Below are 19,885 nucleotides of genomic sequence, written 5' to 3' on the forward strand. Positions count from 1 at the left end.
CCACGGGGCTGCTCCTGGGTTGGCAAGTTTGGCGGCGGAGGAGCAGTGACCATTAATATGACCACTATCTCTGCCCTGCCAAATACCCAAACCCCAAGCCCCACATGGCCCATCAGAGCCAAGCTGCTCCCCCACTTTACCCCCATGGGGCTGAGCCATGCCTGCTTCCCACTTGGGGCTGGACCATATTCCCTTCTCTCCCTCTTCTCCCCCCAGTGGCCAAGCCGTACCCACTACTCCTCCTTCTTCCCCAACCTGCACGGAGCTGTGTTAAGACCAGGCCATACCCTCTACCCCTGTGGGGCTAGCTTGGTGCAGGGTTGCCCCTTGTCCCATTCCATGTGGCTGAATGGTGCCTACCACACCTTCCCCAGGTGCTGGATGGGAACCACTGGCTGGATCTGGCCCACACTGTGGGGTACTGTCTATCCAGCCCATGGGGGGGAAATGGTTGAGCATCATTCGTCTAACCCATTCTTAGAAGCACCCAGTGATGGGCCTTCCACAGCATTGTAACCTATTCCTGTTAAACTTCCCTATAGATAAGGTTTTTATAAAATTTTTCTTTCTGAAATATAAACCAATTACTACTTGTTCTGCTTAGGTATCTGAGAAATCGTTGATCATCATTCTATATATATGGAAGTGTCTGTCTGTCTGTCAGCAGCATGGGGTGCTGCCACAGGGGGATGGTGGGGCAAGCTTCCCCCCACCCCCTTGCTCCTTGGAGGCGGCGGTGGCATAAGGGGTGAGGGGCAATGGGGTCAGACCTGCTGTGTCAGGGAGGGGAGAGGGGCGGAACAGGGTCAGGCCCACCATACCAGGGGATGGGGGGGAACTGGGTCTGGCCCATCATGGCGGAGGGGAGGGGGCTGGAGGGGGCAGCGGGGGCACAGGACCAGAAGCTGGGCTCCATTCCCGCTGCCTCCCTCGTCCTCCCCATGGCATTTTTGATGAACAGTTTGCTAGTCCTCTTCATAACAGTCATTTATATATTAGAAAACTATTCTGATGCCTTCCTTGTGTGTTATCTTTTTTCCCAGATAAAGCAAACCTAGTTCCTTCAACCATTTTTCATATTTTTTGTGTGTTACTCATTGCCCCATCATTTTTATTGTTTTCCTTTAGCTCCTCTGTCTCCAGTGTGAGATGTATCCTTTCTTAAAGTAATGATGTCCAGGCAGTTGTATTTAGCTGCTTTTATTTTTGCATTTTTTTCTTTTTATTAAACCATTTTGTGCACATTAGAATGTTGCCCTCTACTGGTGGTTTCAATTTAGAAAGAACATATTGCTATTTATTTTATGCATCGGAGACCTTTCATTATTTCAGAACATTGATGCCTTCGTTTTTTTGGAACTTAAGGACAGCTGTTGCAGTGGTGTGCTGTCTTATTGTTCAGAGCGGAAGCAGTCTCTCCTTTTTCTAATAGGATCGATTTTTTCACACATTGCCCTTGAATCCAAAACAAAAAGAGAAAATCATTGTCTTTTTCCAAACTTTTTAGGATTAAGGCCTTCAAATAGCTAGATTTTTTTTCTGAGATCCTTTTCCAAATTTTCAGAAAGAAAGCGGAGAAAAATTTCATTGCATTTCAAAGTTAGTGTCAAGTCTTACGTTGGCTTGTATAAAAGTACATTTTCTGGAGCAAGAATAGTAACATTTTTAGGAAGTTAATTTATTTTAAAATCAGGCAATAATCTATTACCAAAGCTCATGGAAGTGAAAGAACTGAAAATATTTTCTGTAAAATATAAGCATGGCAGTTTCAGGATCTGGTTAAATTAAGTTTATTACATTCCCATTACACTGCCTATTTGACCTACTGTGCACAGGTCTATTCTCCAGTGTATGGTGAGTAACTCGAGAACGCAGTTTGTGAATTGATAGTAAAGTCTGTAGCATAGCTGAGGATAGAATCCTGGTTTCTAAGATGGTAGACCCATGTGTTCACTGCTACACAACAGTGACTCTCACATGTATCATATAAAATCTCTGTACTTGAAAGTAGATAGTAATATTTGGCCCTTTTTTGCAAGATGCTTTAATAAATACACATGTGCAAAGTATGATCTTATTAATCGCCTTTCACAGTTGGACCAACTAAAACATAGAGGTTTTCAGTGACTAAGGCCATATACAAACATTCCGTTTCTCCTGGGAAAAGCAGAGCGTACAGATGTTCAGGATTTTTCTCCCAGGAGAAACTGAAAAATCGCTGCCCCAGGGGAAAATTAACTGGGGGATGTGGCAGAATACCACCTCTGTCTCTCCCCAAAAACTCTGCTCTGTGACAATTTGGTTAACATGGGCCCTGCAGATGGCAGACATCCTATCTCTTTAGGTACCCTGAGTTGTATACATTCCTGAGGCAGGGGGGAAACCTGCTCCCTCTGCCTCCGTGACTGGCATTGCATACCTGGGTGAGGAGCTTGGGCTCCCTATTGTTTTAGAGACCCTGCCAGTCCGCCCAGCAAACCAGCATTTCAGATTGGTTGGCTGGTAGCCAACAGGTGCTGGCCTCCATTGGACCAGGTAAATGAGGTCATAAGGGCTATATAAGTTAAGGACTGCCCAGGAGGAGGGGGAGTAGTCATGATGAAAACTCAGAAAGAAGAACTGGACCATCTGAAACTTGCTCTCTTTCTTGAAACTCATGATCAATGAACTGTCTGCCTCCAGAGGGAATCTCCACCTGCCTCTGGATGATACTTGTGAGTAAGCTACCTGAGATCTAACTAAATATGTAGCTTGTGGTAACTCAGATGTGTGATCAAAGGCTACTCCAGCCACCCTGTTTGCTCTGTGGGATTTCTCTGATACTGCTCAACCCTGTATCCTATTCCAAACTTACTCCTTGTAACCAATAAAGTTCTCCTTTGTACCTAGCATGGAAGACTTATTGGGAGTGGGTGTAGATTATGCCTTGGGGTCCCCTTGGTTTGGCTTTGGCCTTGGGAGACCACTGTTTGTGCTTCAGACTGAGGGAAGCACCCCAAGTTCTTGAAGTGGGTCAAGTACCCTCAAGGACTACGATGCCTGTGTTTCCCAGGGGACACAGTGCCAGGATCAGACCAGACCTTGGGTGGTGGCGGCACTACCCCCAGGCTAGCGGGTATGCTCCAGGAGGGAGGTCAGCTAGACGTGAGGTGCCCCATGGGAGGCACTCAGAGACTGGAAGGTGGTCAGGTGCAATGAGGTGGGTGGCTCAGCACAGGAGCACCCTCTATTGGCCCACCACAGGGGACAACCAGGGTTAAATCATTCCTGAGAGAGTTTCTCTGAAGAGAGTGAAGGTCTTGCACCTTCTCAGTTTGGAGACACTTCATTTGAACAGAGTATGAAGATAAGTTGTGTTGTGCTTGTGTGGATAATGTAGCCATATAGTAAAATATACTACTTAGCAGGGCTCTGCTTGATGACTACTTTGTAGGCATTGTGATACTATAAATAACACAAGACGTTACTTATTAATAGGAGTGTTTTGACTAGAACCATTTCTTGAGTAGGCTTTCTAAAATTTCAGTATACACTACTATGTGCATAATTTTAAAGAAGTACATTAAAGTGCTATCTTAATTTATTTACTATACAGAAAAGAACAAAAGACCAATTCTTTACATTTTTTTGTTTTAAATACCAGTCTGGGTGTTTAGGTAGAAAATAATTTTTAAAGAACTTCAAAGCATAGAATTAAGTCACGTGGATAATAAATTGTACACTGCTTAATGCACATGTTTCTCAGTTCGCTACCCAATCTCATCTTTGACCTTATAGGAAGAAGGAACAATGAGGATTGGGAAGGCGGGGGGGTGTTCCACTTGTATTGTCTTATCAAGTCTGTATATATTGGTTAATTGTTGAACTCTGGAATGAGTTAATAGCTCTTGCCTTTCTGACCCCTAATGAAAGAGATGAACATTTATGAAGAATGAATTAGAATTTGCTAATTTTTATTCAGGAGATTCTCTTCCTGTGAAACTGCATCAGACACATTTGTGTGCTGTGAACAAGAATAGAGCGCTAGCCTCAGTGCAGCTGTTATATCAGAAGTATACTTAGATTTCTGTGGGGTGTAGAAACTGAGCCAAGTGTACTTATTTGGTTTCCAAGAGAATTCATAGACATTTTTATTTTATAAATGTAGCTTCAGTGCACATAAAGATCTTCTTGCTTGGTTTCAACTTGTATGGTAGAGGGCTCCTTGTTACTGACAGAAGCATTGGGGCCAAATTGGGAGTCAGTGAGGAGACGGGTCCAATTGTTCATGGCAGGTGGGAACCTTATGATATAATAGGTCATGGGACAAATTATCTTGATTACCTGAGCATAAGATCTCTTTTCATAAGACTGTAACCATTTAAAATCATATATCTGTATACAAAACATCTAGTAAGAGCTATTTGGGACATATTTGGTTGATGTAATGTTATGTATTGAGCCTTTCCAATCAGAAAATGTTTAATTTGAAATATTAAGTAAAAGTGAAAACTTTTAAGTGAAAACTTTTTTTAAAATAAAGGTTATGGAAGATTTGTCATTTTCTACTATATTTTATTAGATTTGGAATTGTTTTTGAAGTGTCAGAGTAAATCAGACACATGGTTTCTGGGAATGACATGCATGTCAGTATGTATCCTTACCTCCCCCCTTCTTACTAACAACTTGTTAGTGTATTATGTTTCATTCCTAATTCTTGTTCCTCTTAAGATGTGAACTTTTGTCTTTTGTTCCATGCCTTACAAAAGGACTGCTGATGCATTTTATATGAATTGCTGTGATTATTAAGATTGGCTAGAAAACAAGAATTATTGTTAAAAAAAATGTTGAGCATTCAAATTTTTTTACTTTTCTAAGAACACAAAAGAGCCCTTTTCAAACTTGTGAAAAATCTCTTGCACACCCTTTCTCCTCTACTCCAAATAGTTCTGTTCTTATTCAAATATATGTCCTAAAAAACATGTTTTAGATGTGACTTTTTTTCATAGTTTTTTTTTTTCAAGATTTTGTTTTTGTTGTTACTTTTTAAACCCTAAAGTATTATCTATCACTTTTCTCAGATAAACTTTCAAATATTAAGCATCTGGCTCATTTGGTTTGTTGCAGATCTATTCCAGTCGAGAACTTGAAGAAACGTTAAACAAAATCAGGGAAATTCTCTCAGATGACAAGCATGACTGGGATCAACGAACCATTGCAGTATGTTTTACATTCAGTTTGTTTATTTTTTTTATACCATTTTAAGAAAAAATATTTTGAAAGAGTTTTCTCAGACAATTCGAGCAGCTTTCATGCTAGATAGGCTGAAGAGGCTGAGTTGACCTATATTTTCTGTACGTGGAAGACCTCTTTTACATCCCAATTTGCATTTGACTGATCTTATGTGCAGCCCAGATATGTATACTTGCTTTGCAGCTAGAGATACTTGCACATGGTAAATTTAGCACCTTTGTAACATTGAGAATTTGCACCAGCAACACTAAATTTCGTATGTGTACAGGTTTCTAGATTAATGTGCATACAGATCTTTGCGTATATACAGCCACACATATGTATATAAAGATTGAGGTCTGAGAAACAAATAAAGCTACCATTTAAAAGTATACGATTTAAAGTCCTGATTTTAGCAGTGTTTCTTCTTTGTAGAGGAATGCCATTAATTTTTCATCTACATCCTCTATTACCTTTTTAAGTTAATATTGTTGGATTGGGGTACTTGCATCTTCTGCCAGTTAAGCTACTATTTACGGTGAGGTTTAAAAAACATTTAGATTAATTTATCATTGAAACATAATTAGTGTGTGTAGTCAACACTTCAACTCTTTTAAAAAGCTAGATATATGCATGGACATGATGATGTAAATTATGTATATATTCACATCTAACTTTTTCTTTTGTTATAGCTTAAGAAAGTGCGGTCACTGCTTGTTGCTGGAGCTGCACAGTATGACGGCTTTTTCCAGCATTTACGATTGTTGGATGGTGCTTTTAAACTGTCAGCTAAGGATCTCAGATCGCAAGTTGTTAGAGAAGCGTGCATTACCGTAGCGTAAGTACAGCTTATGCATATTTATTTATTAAGTGGTTAGTTACTTTAGTATTAAAAAAGCAGAATTTTACAAGGCACTGGAGATTATCTGTGTTTAACTGTTGTGCACATTACTTGGTTGGGAGTGAAGTCATGTTCTAAAGCTGCAGACAATGGATGTTAGTTAAGGTTTAGTATATACATATTCCATAGCATTAAAGATATGTTTTATCCTGAGACAATAATCAGCTTGAAAAGTTTATGTATTAGGGCTTGGAAATATTTTAGTAAGCAAAATATTCTTTTACAATTAGCCATTTACTTAACTCTTTTGAAAAGTTACATAAATGCATTGTGAACTAAGCATGGGACTATGCAAACACATATTGAAAAGGTATAACTCTTTACTTCAGAAATATTCATATTAGCTTGTAGTTTGAATTTCCTGTGGATAATAATAATGTCTATGCTTTATATTTGGATAATACTTTGACAAGAGTTCACAAAGTTACTAGTCTGCCAAAGAGACAAAAGCCGTTTAAGTTCAATTCTGTTTGTTTTCAGTATAGTCCCCCTTGTCTTCAGTGCACTTGGTGCAGCACATCTGCAGTTTGGTGATGCCTGCCTTGCCAAATCCTTGTTCAGCTAGTCCAGAACAACTTGACCTCTCTAGTCACCTCATCATCATTGAAACCCTTCACATACAGTTTTTCTACAAGTTGGGGAGGAGTCCTGAAGGAGCCAAAACTAGTTATTAGGCTAGATAGGGAAGCTGTTGAAAGCCATAATTGGTTGGTACAGTCATTGCAACTTACCATTTGTGTGGTAATGCATTGTCCTGGAGAAGCAGTAGTAGTCCTTGGCTCCATGGTTCTTGTTTTTTGTTGGCTTCTTGCAAGCATAACCATTTACTAGCATAGTTCTCCTCATTTCTTATCTATTAATCAGTCACGATCACCTTTCTGCTATCCCAAAAAACTTGTGATTGATGCTTTACTGACCGATGCCTTCATCTTGAAATACTTGGTAGATGGAGACTGCGATTTGCTGTTTCTTTCAGGACCATCTTTCATCTTGAGTTGTCATCCTGCTCATGAATTCTTGGGTGTTTGGTTGAAGCTTTCCCCCTTCCCCCATGTGCAAATGTCAGGTTGCTCAATATTTTGGGCACTCACCTTGCTGGAACCTTTTTATAGCTTAGCCATCAATGAAGATAGCCCAATCCAGTGCTGATGTCTCCTCTCTCAGCTGTATGCTTCATTGTTAATCTTCTGTCCCTCATTACCATCTCCTGGATTGTATCAACTTATTTTCATGGGTAACCTCTGTGAGTTGCCCTTACTCGGCTTATTTTTTAGTTTTTATTCTCATTTATTTAAATTCAAATGCCCAGGTTTTTTTATTTTTATTATTTTGACATGTCAAGAGGTATCATTCCCCAGTATTACCTTCATGTCCTCATGCATTTCATTTGGAGTTTTCTTTGTTACAGAGGTACTTGATCAGTCAGATTTCATTCTTAATTTTTTTTATATTATCAGTGGCTGACTCACTTTGACACGTCCTTATACAAGTTCTGCATAAATTAAAGAAACAACGTTTGTTAACAAAGAAACATTTGAAATACTGACCCTAGCATACCATTAAATAGTACAGTATGTCATTGAAAGATCTGGCTTTCGCATTTCCCCTCATGTCAAAATGCTTTGATTAACAGATGAAAGTTTGAGTGATTTTCACCTGTTGAGTTATCACTTAACTTTGGAGAAACATTTTATTAGTTTCTGTACAGGAGAGAACTGTAATAAAAATGTTCACAAAATTTAGTTATTCTTGGAAGAATAAGTCTGCCATCATTTGAATTACACATTGTAATTCTCTTGATAACCAAAGTGTTGATCTACAGCTCAATTTTAACACAAACTTCAGTAACTTCTATTTGCTTATAAACCTAGAGTCCAACCCTGAAAGCTTTTACTGCTTAGTGCTTGGCACGTGATTTCAGCTTAACTACTAATTTTGTTCTGTAACACTGTCAGAAACTAAGACTTAAATTTTGTCAGCTTAGCCTAGACTGATGCTTTTCTTAAAGATAGAAATGAAATGAGGGATTTAATCGCATCACACTTCAGCGATCAAATGTTTTGTTTGTGGTAGTCCTGAAAGATGCAGAAAGAGAAATAGAGTTTTTTCCTATTGGAAACTTTAAAAATAATCCAGACTTCTGCCAGAAAATAGAATGTCTTTCTCCCTGTCCATAATCTCATTTTCTTTCTCTTCCTATTTTAATCTTTTGCTTAGTATGCAATTTGCATATGCTCTTCATTGGTGAAATCCCTGCTCCAAACCATGGAGAGTTAAATTTTAATGAGTATGGAAATTATTACATGCTTTGCACTGATGGTCAGAATCATGAATAAATAATTGAGTGGGGAAGAGATTGTAGTTGTCATGCAGGATGAGCATTAAATTATATTTAGATTTAAATTTTAATAATATGTTTAAATGTCATTGAGTTTATACTATCATGGAAGACTAATAGTCAAAAATACAATGGTGTGATCTAAATAACAGGATGCAAACTTCTGTTTTTTCAACATGGCAATTTTAAATAGCATTTCATATAAAATAAGGCTTACAGGGAAAATTAGCTATGAGCATTTAATTATCAATTTGCCTGTAGGGTGAACATGGGTATCATTGAATTCTCTCAGTCTTTTCTGCCTAAGAAGCTATTTACGTATTTGAAAATCAAAAAATTATGTACTATAACAGCCATCCTTTTGATTGATTCAGCTTTAATATGTAATTAAATTTAAATTTCTTTTTAGGGTATGAAGCTTTTATTAACCACTTCTATTTAATTTTCTAAATAGCCATCTTTCAACAGTTTTGGGAAACAAGTTTGACCATGGCGCTGAAGCCATTGTGCCTACTCTTTTTAATCTGGTCCCCAACAGCGCCAAAGTCATGGCAACTTCTGGGTGTGCAGCAATCAGATTCATTATTCGTGTAAGTATTCATCTATAATGGTATTTTTTTTGGATATTCTTGATAAAAATAACTTTAGTTAGTTGGTTTTAGAAAAGATGTCGTCTTAGTTTTTCCATTTATAAACCAGATTTTTGTGCTCTTCCGTTTGTTTGTTTCTTTCTTTCTTTCTTTCTTCCATTTTATTTAAAGACTAAAATGTTAGTTCATTCCTAGGCAAATCACTTTTGACAGGAGGTCAAAAATGTTGTGTTATCAGTTATCACCACCATCGTTATTACTGTGGTAAAAGATTGGCAAGGAAGTATAAGAGGAGAAGGTAGATTTTTTTTTTTTGCTGATGACTTTAAGGGCTTTGGTACTTTTTTTAAGAATGGTAAATCGTGGATATATTTGTAATCAGAGTAATAATAAAGATTTTTTTTGGCCTGTGCTGTAAATGTAAAAAACTGACCCTTACTATCCATTAAGAAAATAACTTATACTTTCTGTTTTAAGTTACAATTTTATCCACATAACAAACCCATTTGCAGGGTACCCTCATTACCCCAAGTTTCTCCCTGCTGTACTGCTTCTTATCCCATGAAAAAGACCAAGGTTGCTTTGGGATAACTCCTTTTATTCAGAAGCGTCAGCTCCTTTGCCCCTAATACTGAAGCTGCCAACTCCAGGTGGCCTCCCCTTTGGGTTGTGGAAGAAGTTTTAAGCTCCCCTCCCCACCCTTTCCATCGAAAAGGCTAGCCTGAAATATCACTTGCCCTAAATCTGCTCTTTCCACAGCGAAGCAGTAAGGAGACAAAACAGCAAAAAAACAAAACTGACAATAGGTTAGAAGATATTAAGAAAAAGAAAAGTTTCCTACCCTCTTATCTGGCTACACCAGGGGTGGGCAAAATACAGCCCGCAAAGCCATTCTATCCAGCCTGCGGGGCCCCTAAAAAATTTAGAAAATTAATATTGATCTGTCATTGGTTCCTGTCAAAAATGACAGGAACCAAGGGCAGTAGGACCCAGAGGAAGCCCAGTGGACTGCCACAACAGCAGGGGCCCCCCAGCCCTGCCCCAAGCGTGCCCACCCCCCTGCTGGAAGCCCCAGTAGGGGCTTCTGGCCTGGGAGCATGTGGCTACGCTGGCAGCGCCAGAACCTCAGGTAAGGGGGAGGGGTGGGGGGAAGGGCAGGGGAGGACCCCAGGCTGGGAAGGAGCTAGCAGGCAGCCCATGTGGGCTGCAAACACCTGCATCAGGGAGCACCAGCCACAGGGCAGGTGAGGGGCCGCTTTTCCCTATGTTCAGCACCAGCTTCTTTCCTGCCAGCGAGCAAGGGGTTGGGGCTATGCGTTGCCCCCCGCCTGTACCGCAGGCCTGGGGACACTGGGTGTGAGTAGGTGCAGGAGCCAGTGGGAGCACAGGGCCTGCACCGGTGTCCTGGGGCCAGCGCTGGTCGGGCCCAGAGCAGGGTGGCAGGAGCACGGGATCCCAGCCAGCAGGGGTTCTATGGAGCTAGGCCAGCTTCCTCCTCTCCCTGCTGGTGCAGTCCAGCCCGGCTCCACAGACCCTTGCCAGCCTGTGCCCCGCTTTGGGGCCCACCAGTGCTGGCCCTGGGACATTGGTCCCAAGACATTGGGACATTGGTCCCAAGATGGTGACCAGGGGGCAGGGCACCTGTCAAGGGGCAGGGCTACCCATGCGGCCCTTGACAGTCTGCCAGAACTGGGTAAGTGGCCCTCTGCCCAAAATAATTGCCTGCCCCTGGGCTACACCCTAGAACTTCTGCGAGCCTTGCACATGTTTTTAGAGATTAGCCTTCTTGCTGGTTCTACCAGCCCTGGCTGGTGGGGCCTTGGACCCATCTGCAGTTTGGAAAAAATGATATCCTAAAATGATATCTTAAAAAACCTGTAAGCCAGCCCCCTTATTATCATTATACTAATTATTCAGGAGTCACTAAAATCCTTCAGCAATTTTTGGGGATCCTGAAACACCTGGCATTCTTCTGGCTGTGATACACCATTTGTCTCAGGTGCCTTTCTGTAGAGCAGTGGTGTTCATGTTGTGGTCCGAACACCCCTGGGTGTCTGCAGACTGTGTCTAAGGGGCCTGTAAAAGATGATTATGATCAGTCAAAAGTATGTGAATACCCACATTTACAATGCAGAGGGGTCTGCACCTTCGTTTTAGGGGTTTGCAAGTGAAAAAAGGTTGAAAATCACTACTATAGAGGAGTTGATTTCTCCAATACAGGCAGACAGTGGATAGGTGCTAAGTATCTCATTTGATTATCTTCCAATTACATCCTAAAAGTATAAAAGACTGTAATACATACAGATAAGAAAATGGCCAAACCGAACGCAGCTTCATGCTACAAATAGAGACCAAACACCACAGGGATAAATTTGATTTGGGGTAATATCTATGCATGCTGCACGTGGAACCATAAAGGCAAGTTGGTTTGGGGGCAAATCTATGATACAGCTATGGCTGTAATTTTTTTTTTAAGTGTTAGAAATCCTTTGACATGCATTTCTACCAATGAACCGAAAAATAGGACTTTTTGCAGTCTGTACCTCATTTAGAAATGGGACAAAGGGTTTAAAACAAGGACAGTCCTGACTAATGGCCACCCTATGTCCATCCCGTCTGCAGCATTTCTGTCTTCTGTGGAGCCTGTTGCTCTGCCATGTCTGCACTTCTTGATGCAGTGGAGATGGAGATCAGCAGCAAGGGTCAATGCAAGCAGCTGAGTGCCCTGAGTGTGGGGGGAGAGAGAGTAGGTGGAGACTTGCAGCCTGTGGCAGAGTACTGGATCACAAAGCATGGCCTGTGCCAGAAAAAGATTGCCAACTCCTGAATTACTGAATTGAACTGGAAACTGTTAGAGGCAAGTCATGAAAAGGGGCCAGCTGTATGAGAGAGCTTTTTTGGCAGCAGGGAGATGTGATTCAGCTCTGGCATTTGAGCACTGCCTCCAGTGATTAGGATTACTACTTGTGAAGAAGCACATGATGGGTACAACTTTCAAGTTGAAGAAGGGCAGTCTTGGAAGTGATTAAAACATGTTTAAGTCATAAGCTAACATCCCATGGGTTTTTCTTATTAAAAAAATTCTAATTACATTTCAGACTTTTTCTGTGAAGTGTTTTTCAGAGGTTTGTTATAATGTATATAACTTCAGACATCCAATAGTAGAAAATAAGGACTGCTATTTAAAAACACTGCTTCATCTTCTGTAGTATCTCATTACTAAACGCTTTATGAATTGATCAAATTACATATATAAAAAATTATGGAAAACACTACAAATTATAATAGTATTGAGAGAGAGAATTTTAAATTGTCAGTGTTAATAAATTACAAATAAAACCAGTCAGTTGTCTTTGTTTATTTCTTTTTAACACTGCGAGTAGGCAGTGCGCTGAAAACTGATTGGAACCCTGCTGCTTCAGTTGTTTTGCATGTTCATGCTACAGTGGCAAGCTGTGGAGAAAAGGGTGCACAGAATACTCTGGGCTTGCTAATCATGCAGTTAAAGCCCCCAACATCTTTATTATTTACAGCAACTTGCTTATTATGCTCTGTTTCCTAATTTTCAATTGGGAACTGCCTTAGGGCTTTTTTTGGACACACTCAGAAAAGTCAATGCAAATTAACTAAAGGTGTGAATTTTAAAGTTTATCATTTTAACCACATTAAGTCACTATTTGCATATTCTTACTCGGAATTAAAGCAACCTTAATTCACTTCCAAAATGAACTGAATTATGGTCACTTTGATCTTGAATAATTGTCTATGCAAGGTTTTATTGTCGGCTTACTAATCCACTTTAAAGGTTAATTCAGACTTATTTTCTTGTTCCCGTGAATAGAAACAGGAAGTTCCGTAGATTCTTTCAAACTGGTTTCATAAGTTAATTTCCTTTTACCTGAAGAATTGCTTTTGTTTCTTCGTGTGTGTGTTTGTGTTTTGTTTTTCTTCTTAAATACTTGTATTCATTTGTATTTCTTCACTTGTTTTCTTGGCAACAAGATGAATTTACTCTTTTAATAGCAACTATCTATTGTGATAGTTGTAAAATGATTTTCAGTGTTCCACAATTCCCTTCATCTGCTTTTCTGCTCTAATGTTAAATTTATATGCCTAAATTCTGTTTCATTTATTGTGGTGAGTGGTATACATCTGAAATGTAACTGAAACATCGATGTGGGATTCCTGATAGAAAATGTATGATGTGCTTGGGCCTTCAGAGGTTAATTTTGTTTAGCCAGTATTGTGTGTGATCACAAGGTTGTGGTATTGATTTTCAGTAGCTTTTTATATCTTAATTAAAAGTCCATTTTTTACCCATATGTTAAAAATTATTAGCCTGTTTCATGTTAGATTCAGGGTTTTTTTTAAAGTTATCTACTATAATTGAGCTAATTAACACAAGATAGTTCATGCATGTGTTTGGCATTGACTGACTTGCATAAAGCTTTTCTTTTGTTGTTTTTCTAGCATACCCATGTGCCTAGACTCATACCTTTAATAACAAGTAACTGCACTTCAAAATCAGTTGCTGTTAGAAGGTGAGTGTTTTATAAACAGCAGCCTTACTAAAACAATTCGTTTCTATGTTTTTTGATTATGCCAGTAGAGCAGAGGGTGGGCAGTTATTTCACTTGGAAGGCCACTTAATGAATTTTGGTGAGTTATTGAGGGCCTCATGCATAAAATCTTTCAGAAGATATCATTTAAAGAAATTATAGATGATAAACAAATCATATACTAAAGAGTAATCTACTGTATTTTAATTTTAAAGATCAGGACAAAAATATTCTTTGAAATTTGTTTTTTGAGTTGTGTATATGGAGTGATTACATAATAGCCTAGAATAAAGTCTTACTCTTATATATTGTGTGAAGGGGTTAGGGTATGTGTGTGAGGGATGCAAGTGTGTTGGGGGGTAGGGGAGGTGGATGACCACACACTAGGTCCTGGGACTTGGCTGTCGGGGTGAGATACAGGGTGGTGCATACAGCATAGCTTGCTGGGGCAGTGCAGTGCAGGTGCATTCCACCATGAGGCCCCCCTACCCCCCCCCCCTTGCAATTCTGGCCCATGGCTGTTCCTGTGGTGCCCCATGTGGGGCTGAGCCCTGCCTGCTCCTGCCTAGGGCATCCCATGTTGCGCTTCTGCCTGCGCCCACCAACAGCCCCAGCCAGCACACAACTTCCAGGTAGAACTGGTGCTGCAGCCCCCAGGTACTGCTTGGCTCCCCCTGCCTCCAGCAGCTCCTCCTGCCACTTCAGGTGGGAGTGAAGCTGCATCTGGGCAGCTCCTGCCCCAGTGCATGGGGCTTCAACTCCCATCTGTCTGCAGGTAGCTGCTCATCATGCCAGATGGGCAAAGTGGGTGGAAGGCATCCAGGAGCTGGAGTCAGAGCCCTGCATGCTGGTCAGGAGGAGGAAGAGCTGCTGGAGACAAGGGGAGCCAACCAGTACCCAGGCAGCTGCAGCAGGGGCAGTCCTGCCAGGAAGCTATGTGCACTAGCTGGGGCCAGGGCTGTGCTGTTGGCAGGCACAGGACAGGTCTGGCTGGGAGCATGGCTCAGGCTGCCCTGGGCAGGAGCAGGTGCAGCTTAGCCCCATGTGGAGTGCCACTGGGGCAGCCTTAGGCTGGATAGAATCTATTGGCAGGCTGGATCTGGCCCACAGGCCATACTTTGCCCACCCCTCTAGTAAGTTATTAAAAATGACTTTTAGATATGTGAAAAATCTTTAACTTGTGGACCAGCGTGAACCACAAAAACCCCTGGCTTCAGTAGGCTAAGCCAATCATCCTCAGAATTGGAGTTGTCATTAAAATATAAAGGAAGCAAATTTGCCAGTAAATGTGATCTTCCATATGCAATCCAGAAGGGAAAATGCAGTGTTTGAGACTGGAGGGGGGGAAGAATCTACAAGGGTCCCATGGTTTCTCCCATAATCTTTGCCAAGCAAAAGTAAGCTAAAATTAATGATACTCTGAGCAGTTTTTGTTTCTTTATTTCAGAACACACTGAAGTAGTGAAAATTTGTGTAACTTTTGTGTCGTGTACCACTGCTTTCACAAAGTTATGCATAGGAGCAGAGAAGTTATTTATGGGGGAGGAGCCAGCTCTAAATCATAAAAAGTTTTCCTCCTCAGTTTTACAGCAATGCGGAGTATTTGAGTGAATGCGGTAATGAAATGTGCCCTTCAGGAGCTGATTAGAGGCCATGAAGGGGACACTAAAATGTGTCTTGGGTGTTTTGGGAGTTAGACTCTCAAGTTTTTTTTAGAAACCAGCTACCCGCAGACTGTTACAAAAGGTGAATTCCAAGACAGGGTTTACTGTCTCTTAAGGGAGTGGAGGCCAGTGTTTTTGCTAGGCATGCAACAAATTAGCCCAGCACTCTCCCCAAGTGCCACTCTGAATCCCTTTTCCTGGCTGATCTAGTGCACTGACTTCTCCTCCCTGCCTTATCTGCCACTGTGCTGGTTGCCCATGGCACATGTGCTGCAAGTTGGCCACCCCTGTCTTAGGGTATGGAGAGGCATTCATTTGAAGTGCCAAGGATCTGAAGGGAATTTGCAGTGCTACAAAATGTGGCATGCCATGTGCATATACTGGTGCAAATATCCTGTTTTCTGGAGTGCCCCAGAATATGGCGCGAGCATGTACCCCTAGTGCTCTGCAGCCAGGGGGCTTATATTTTCATTTATAGGACAGAGTGAGTAATGACAAATAAAAGTACAAACATGGAAAACAAGATTTATGGAACTAAGGTCTAGCAGTTACTTAGGGTTGTTATAGGCCCATCTTGACCAGTTAAATATGTCAAGATCCTGACTCAGTGATGCTTAGTCAGGATGCTGTGGCACTCTAGGTGTCCATGAGATGCTTCTAAGGGTGACCAAAGCTGTCCATGCACTATTAACACCATTAGATGTGCAAACACCTATACGTGATTCACAAAATAATCCCAAAGTTTTCGAATAGGAATCCAGAGTTTCAAAAGCATCCTGACCTGTTGTGGTCTTTTCAGAGGTCCTTGTGACAGAAGGCTTGCTCAGTTATTTTCTGTAGTCAAAAACTGAGTTAAAGTTAAGAGGTGGTATTTTCTGAGTACCCTGGGTCAAAAAAGGCTTGGAAACATGGATATATACACATTAAAAGCATATAAACTATATATTAATAATTTATGCATGTTTATTCAAATTGGATTTATGTAATTTTGAAAAATTGTTTGTTTATACAGTTTGCAAATTATATTTTCCTGTTCCATGTTATATGGTAAACATATTAAAATAGATGCATTTGATGTCATTAGTTGAACAGCAGGCAATCAGATTAAACCTTTTAAACTTTTAAAATGCAGTGTGATTTGTTACTTTGTGTGTTCAGTTCGTATTTTACCATTTGTATACAAGTTTAGTAACATTACCCTATTTACTCAAACCCAACACGAGGTTTTTCCCCATTCAGCATGGGGGAAAAAAGCCCCTCTTACTGGATTTCAGGTCAGGGCCAGAGTCAGACTAATAGCAGCCATCTCCCCCACACCCATGGTCTGGCACAACTCTAGCTCCAGCTCTCATGGGGCACAGACTGCATTGAAACTGCAGCGCACCTCAAGTCCTGGGATAATGCTGTGTGGCTGGGTAGAGGCCATTCTTCCATGTGACCCCGGAGGGTATGTAGCCACAGCTGTTTGACAGTAAGGCGGGGAAGGAGCAGAGACTGCAGAGAGCGGTGATGATGGGGGTGAGCAGGCTGCAGGAAGTTTTGAGGAACAGAAGACAAAGGGAATTGCACACCCCACCCCCACCACCTGCCCACTCCCCTGCACTACTTTTCCCACTGCAGTAGTAGAGGGGACAAATTCAAGATGACCCTCCATTAGTTAGATTCTGTGCCTGGAAAATTGTAACAAATTTATAATTTTTCCTTTAAAGAACCTGATTATTGGGGGGGAGGGGGTCATCTTAGATTCAGGTAAGTATGGTATATTAGAAAATTGTTTAGCTAAGTATTCTGTATTACATGTAATTATTTATTATTACATATGTTTATTTACCCACAGGGAGAAGAAGATGGTTATTATTTCAGCCCAGTAGAGCATTATTGTGTTTTGACCTTTTTTTCTTTTGCTTTTTCTCTCAGGCGCTCTTTTGAATTTTTAGACCTGTTATTGCAAGAGTGGCAAACACATTCTTTGGAAAGGTACGGGCACAGAGCATGCATGTTCCTCATCTGTGAAACTTGTTAATTTGAAAACAAGAATCTTTATTTTGAGTTCTGTACAGATGACCAAAGTCTGAAATAAGAGTTATGCAGAGTGTGGTAGCAGTATTTAGGCCATCGCTACAATTAACAATCTGTTAAAATTATAAACTGTCTTTTTTTTTTAATGCTGTTTAAACATGCATTTTAAACACGCATTGGAATCTAGAATGCTGTATATGAGTTAACAGGTTTGCTTTATGGGTAAAAATGATCTTAAATTGTGTTGTTTCTCTTATCAGTCATGTTATGCAAAACAAATTATTATTTAAAATAATTATCTTTAAAAGATAAACAGGTATTTTATAAGAATTTAGTAGATGGACCTGGATCTGTTTGTCTGAAAAATAATGCAATGATAGGTATATTCATAGTGGGAAAGGAAGGAGTGGAGAAGTGGAAGCATACAGGCTTTCATTCCTGCATGACCCTAGACAAGATCTTCCTTGTTGGTAGAGGAAGATCTTTTCCCAGATTCAGCATATTTACTGCTGGAGGAACTGCAGGAGCACCTGTACTCTCCTCATCTCTAGCAGGAGAAAAAGGCACTTCTGTCACTAGAAATGTAATGCATGTCCATGTCCTCAATAATGCACAATCAGAGAAGAAAAGACTACATCCCAATTACCTCAGTCACTTTTAACCTGTGGCCTGTGGACCCCTAGAGGTCTGTAGGCTGTGTGAGGGGTCCATGAAAGATGACTGTGATCAATCAAAAGTATATGAGTACCCTCACTTGCAATTCAAAGGGGTCCAACCTCCATTCGAAATTTCCAAAGTGATCCACAAATGAAAAAGGGTTGAAAACTGCTGACCTAGATAGATACTAGTTTGTGATTTTTTTATTTTTTTTTTGCCATCGCCAGTATTTTATTATGTATTAGTGTTGATAATGATCAATGCACTTTGTTTACATGGTTTTAGGATTGGGTTTAAAACCTCTTTAGATATGTATTGACATGGCACATTGTTATCAGAATGTCACAATTATTAATATATTTATCCCTTTCCTTCCCTTCTGAAACAGGGGAATTCCCATTTGTCACGGTGTATAAGTCAACACAGTGTATAAGTCGACCCCAACCTTTGATTTAAAAAGTTAGGTTTTTTTATATATTCAGTGTATTGAGTCAACCCACATTTTATAATGATCCACTTGTCAAATATTCCAAATGAGTAATTTGTTCACTGTATGGATCCTTGACATTGGAAGTTTCTGCATCTTCATCCTTGCTTTTGATCTTTGTCGCGAAAAAAAAGATTGGGCTCTGCTGGCAGGCTCCAGGGAAGTTGGATCAGGCCCCTGGGAGCTCGGGCACCACTCATCCCACTGGCAGCCCCCTGGCTGGGCCTGGGAGACACCACAAACATGGAGGGAAGGATTGCTCCCTCCTGAAGCTCAGGGGCTATCCAGCCCGCTGTGGGGGTGGGGACCGGGCAGGCTCCACTGAAAGCAGGATTGGGCCCCTTGCCACTTCTTCCTTCAGCAGCCTGCTGTGGCTGGCAAGAAGCCTGGTGCTGCCCAGGAAAGGGCTGTTTCACACCATGGGCGGAGCTGGGAGGGAGGCCGGGGTGAGCTGCCAGCAGGCTAGGCAGTGATCCGGGTGCTGCCCAAGCTCCCAGGGGCCTGATCCAACTTCTCTAGAGCCCAGATATGGTGTATAAATCAAGGTGGAAATTTTAAGGGTAAATTTGGGGGGTTCAAACCTTGACTTATGCATTGTGAGATACAGTATAGAAAATGTTTGTAGGGAATTAAACCCAGTGTCCTTAATCCCAGCCAAGTACCTTAAATGTAAGATCATCTTTTCCTAATCTTGTAAGGATATTTTACAGGCAATGACAATTCTTTGTTTCTCGCTACTCTGTTGTGTGTTGAGTAAATAATCATTATCAGGCCATTGGTATGTGTTTTTGTTTGTGACCTGGTTGATCCCCAAATTTATTTTTTTAGGATTAAATCAGGCAATTTGACTGTATCCCAAAATACAGGGAAGTCTGTCTTCTATCATTCTTTGGCATAGCAAAAGTTTTGCCGTGTCTAACCTGTTTTAAAATTAAAGGTTTTTTTCTAAGATGCTGTACCTGTTTATACCAATAAACTCTAATTTTACAGATTAGACAGATTTCACTTTGTGAATAAGAAATAACTAGCACCTGATACAGCCTGAGAGAGCCTCTAGGCTGCCAGATGGCTTGGAGAAACTTTAATTAACAGGTTAAAAGTTATCTATTTTTTAGCTAAATATGTAGCAGTAAAAGGTAATATGAGGACTGTTTGTCTTCTAGGCATGCAGCTGTCTTGGTTGAAACGATCAAGAAGGGAATCCATGATGCTGATGCTGAGGCACGAGTGGAGGCAAGAAAGTAAGTTTTGACTCGGCTTTTAACTTTGATTGAAAGCATAGGTATTTTGATGTAATGGAGAGATTTAGTTACTGTAATGTTCTTGAAGTATTCAGCTGTTAATCACTGGGTTAAAATTTGATTAGTTGATTATTTTAATGACCTTGAACTGAGTGTGTTTCTCCATTTCAAAGTTTCCTACCCATTTTAATAAAACATAGGAAGAGCGTTGTTTTTAG

General features: G+C 40.7%; 1 protein-coding gene across 25 annotated transcripts in view; it reads left to right on the top strand.

The window, feature by feature from the left end:
• The window catches only part of CLASP2 (cytoplasmic linker associated protein 2), a 218,126-nt gene that overhangs the window by 112,191 nt on the left and 86,050 nt on the right, over positions 1 to 19,885 (top strand). For all 25 annotated transcript variants that reach the window (XM_059728738.1, XM_059728722.1, XM_059728727.1 and 22 more), the window contains 6 exons: positions 5,107 to 5,199; positions 5,904 to 6,049; positions 8,905 to 9,040; positions 13,511 to 13,581; positions 17,181 to 17,240; positions 19,590 to 19,667. In XM_059728738.1, coding sequence (XP_059584721.1) covers positions 5,107 to 5,199; positions 5,904 to 6,049; positions 8,905 to 9,040; positions 13,511 to 13,581; positions 17,181 to 17,240; positions 19,590 to 19,667 — 584 coding nt within the window. The remainder of the gene's footprint in view (positions 1 to 5,106; positions 5,200 to 5,903; positions 6,050 to 8,904; positions 9,041 to 13,510; positions 13,582 to 17,180; positions 17,241 to 19,589; positions 19,668 to 19,885) is intronic.

The sequence above is a fragment of the Alligator mississippiensis genome, chromosome 5 (assembly GCF_030867095.1).
Source record: "Alligator mississippiensis isolate rAllMis1 chromosome 5, rAllMis1, whole genome shotgun sequence".
Taxonomy (NCBI): Eukaryota; Metazoa; Chordata; order Crocodylia; family Alligatoridae; genus Alligator; species Alligator mississippiensis.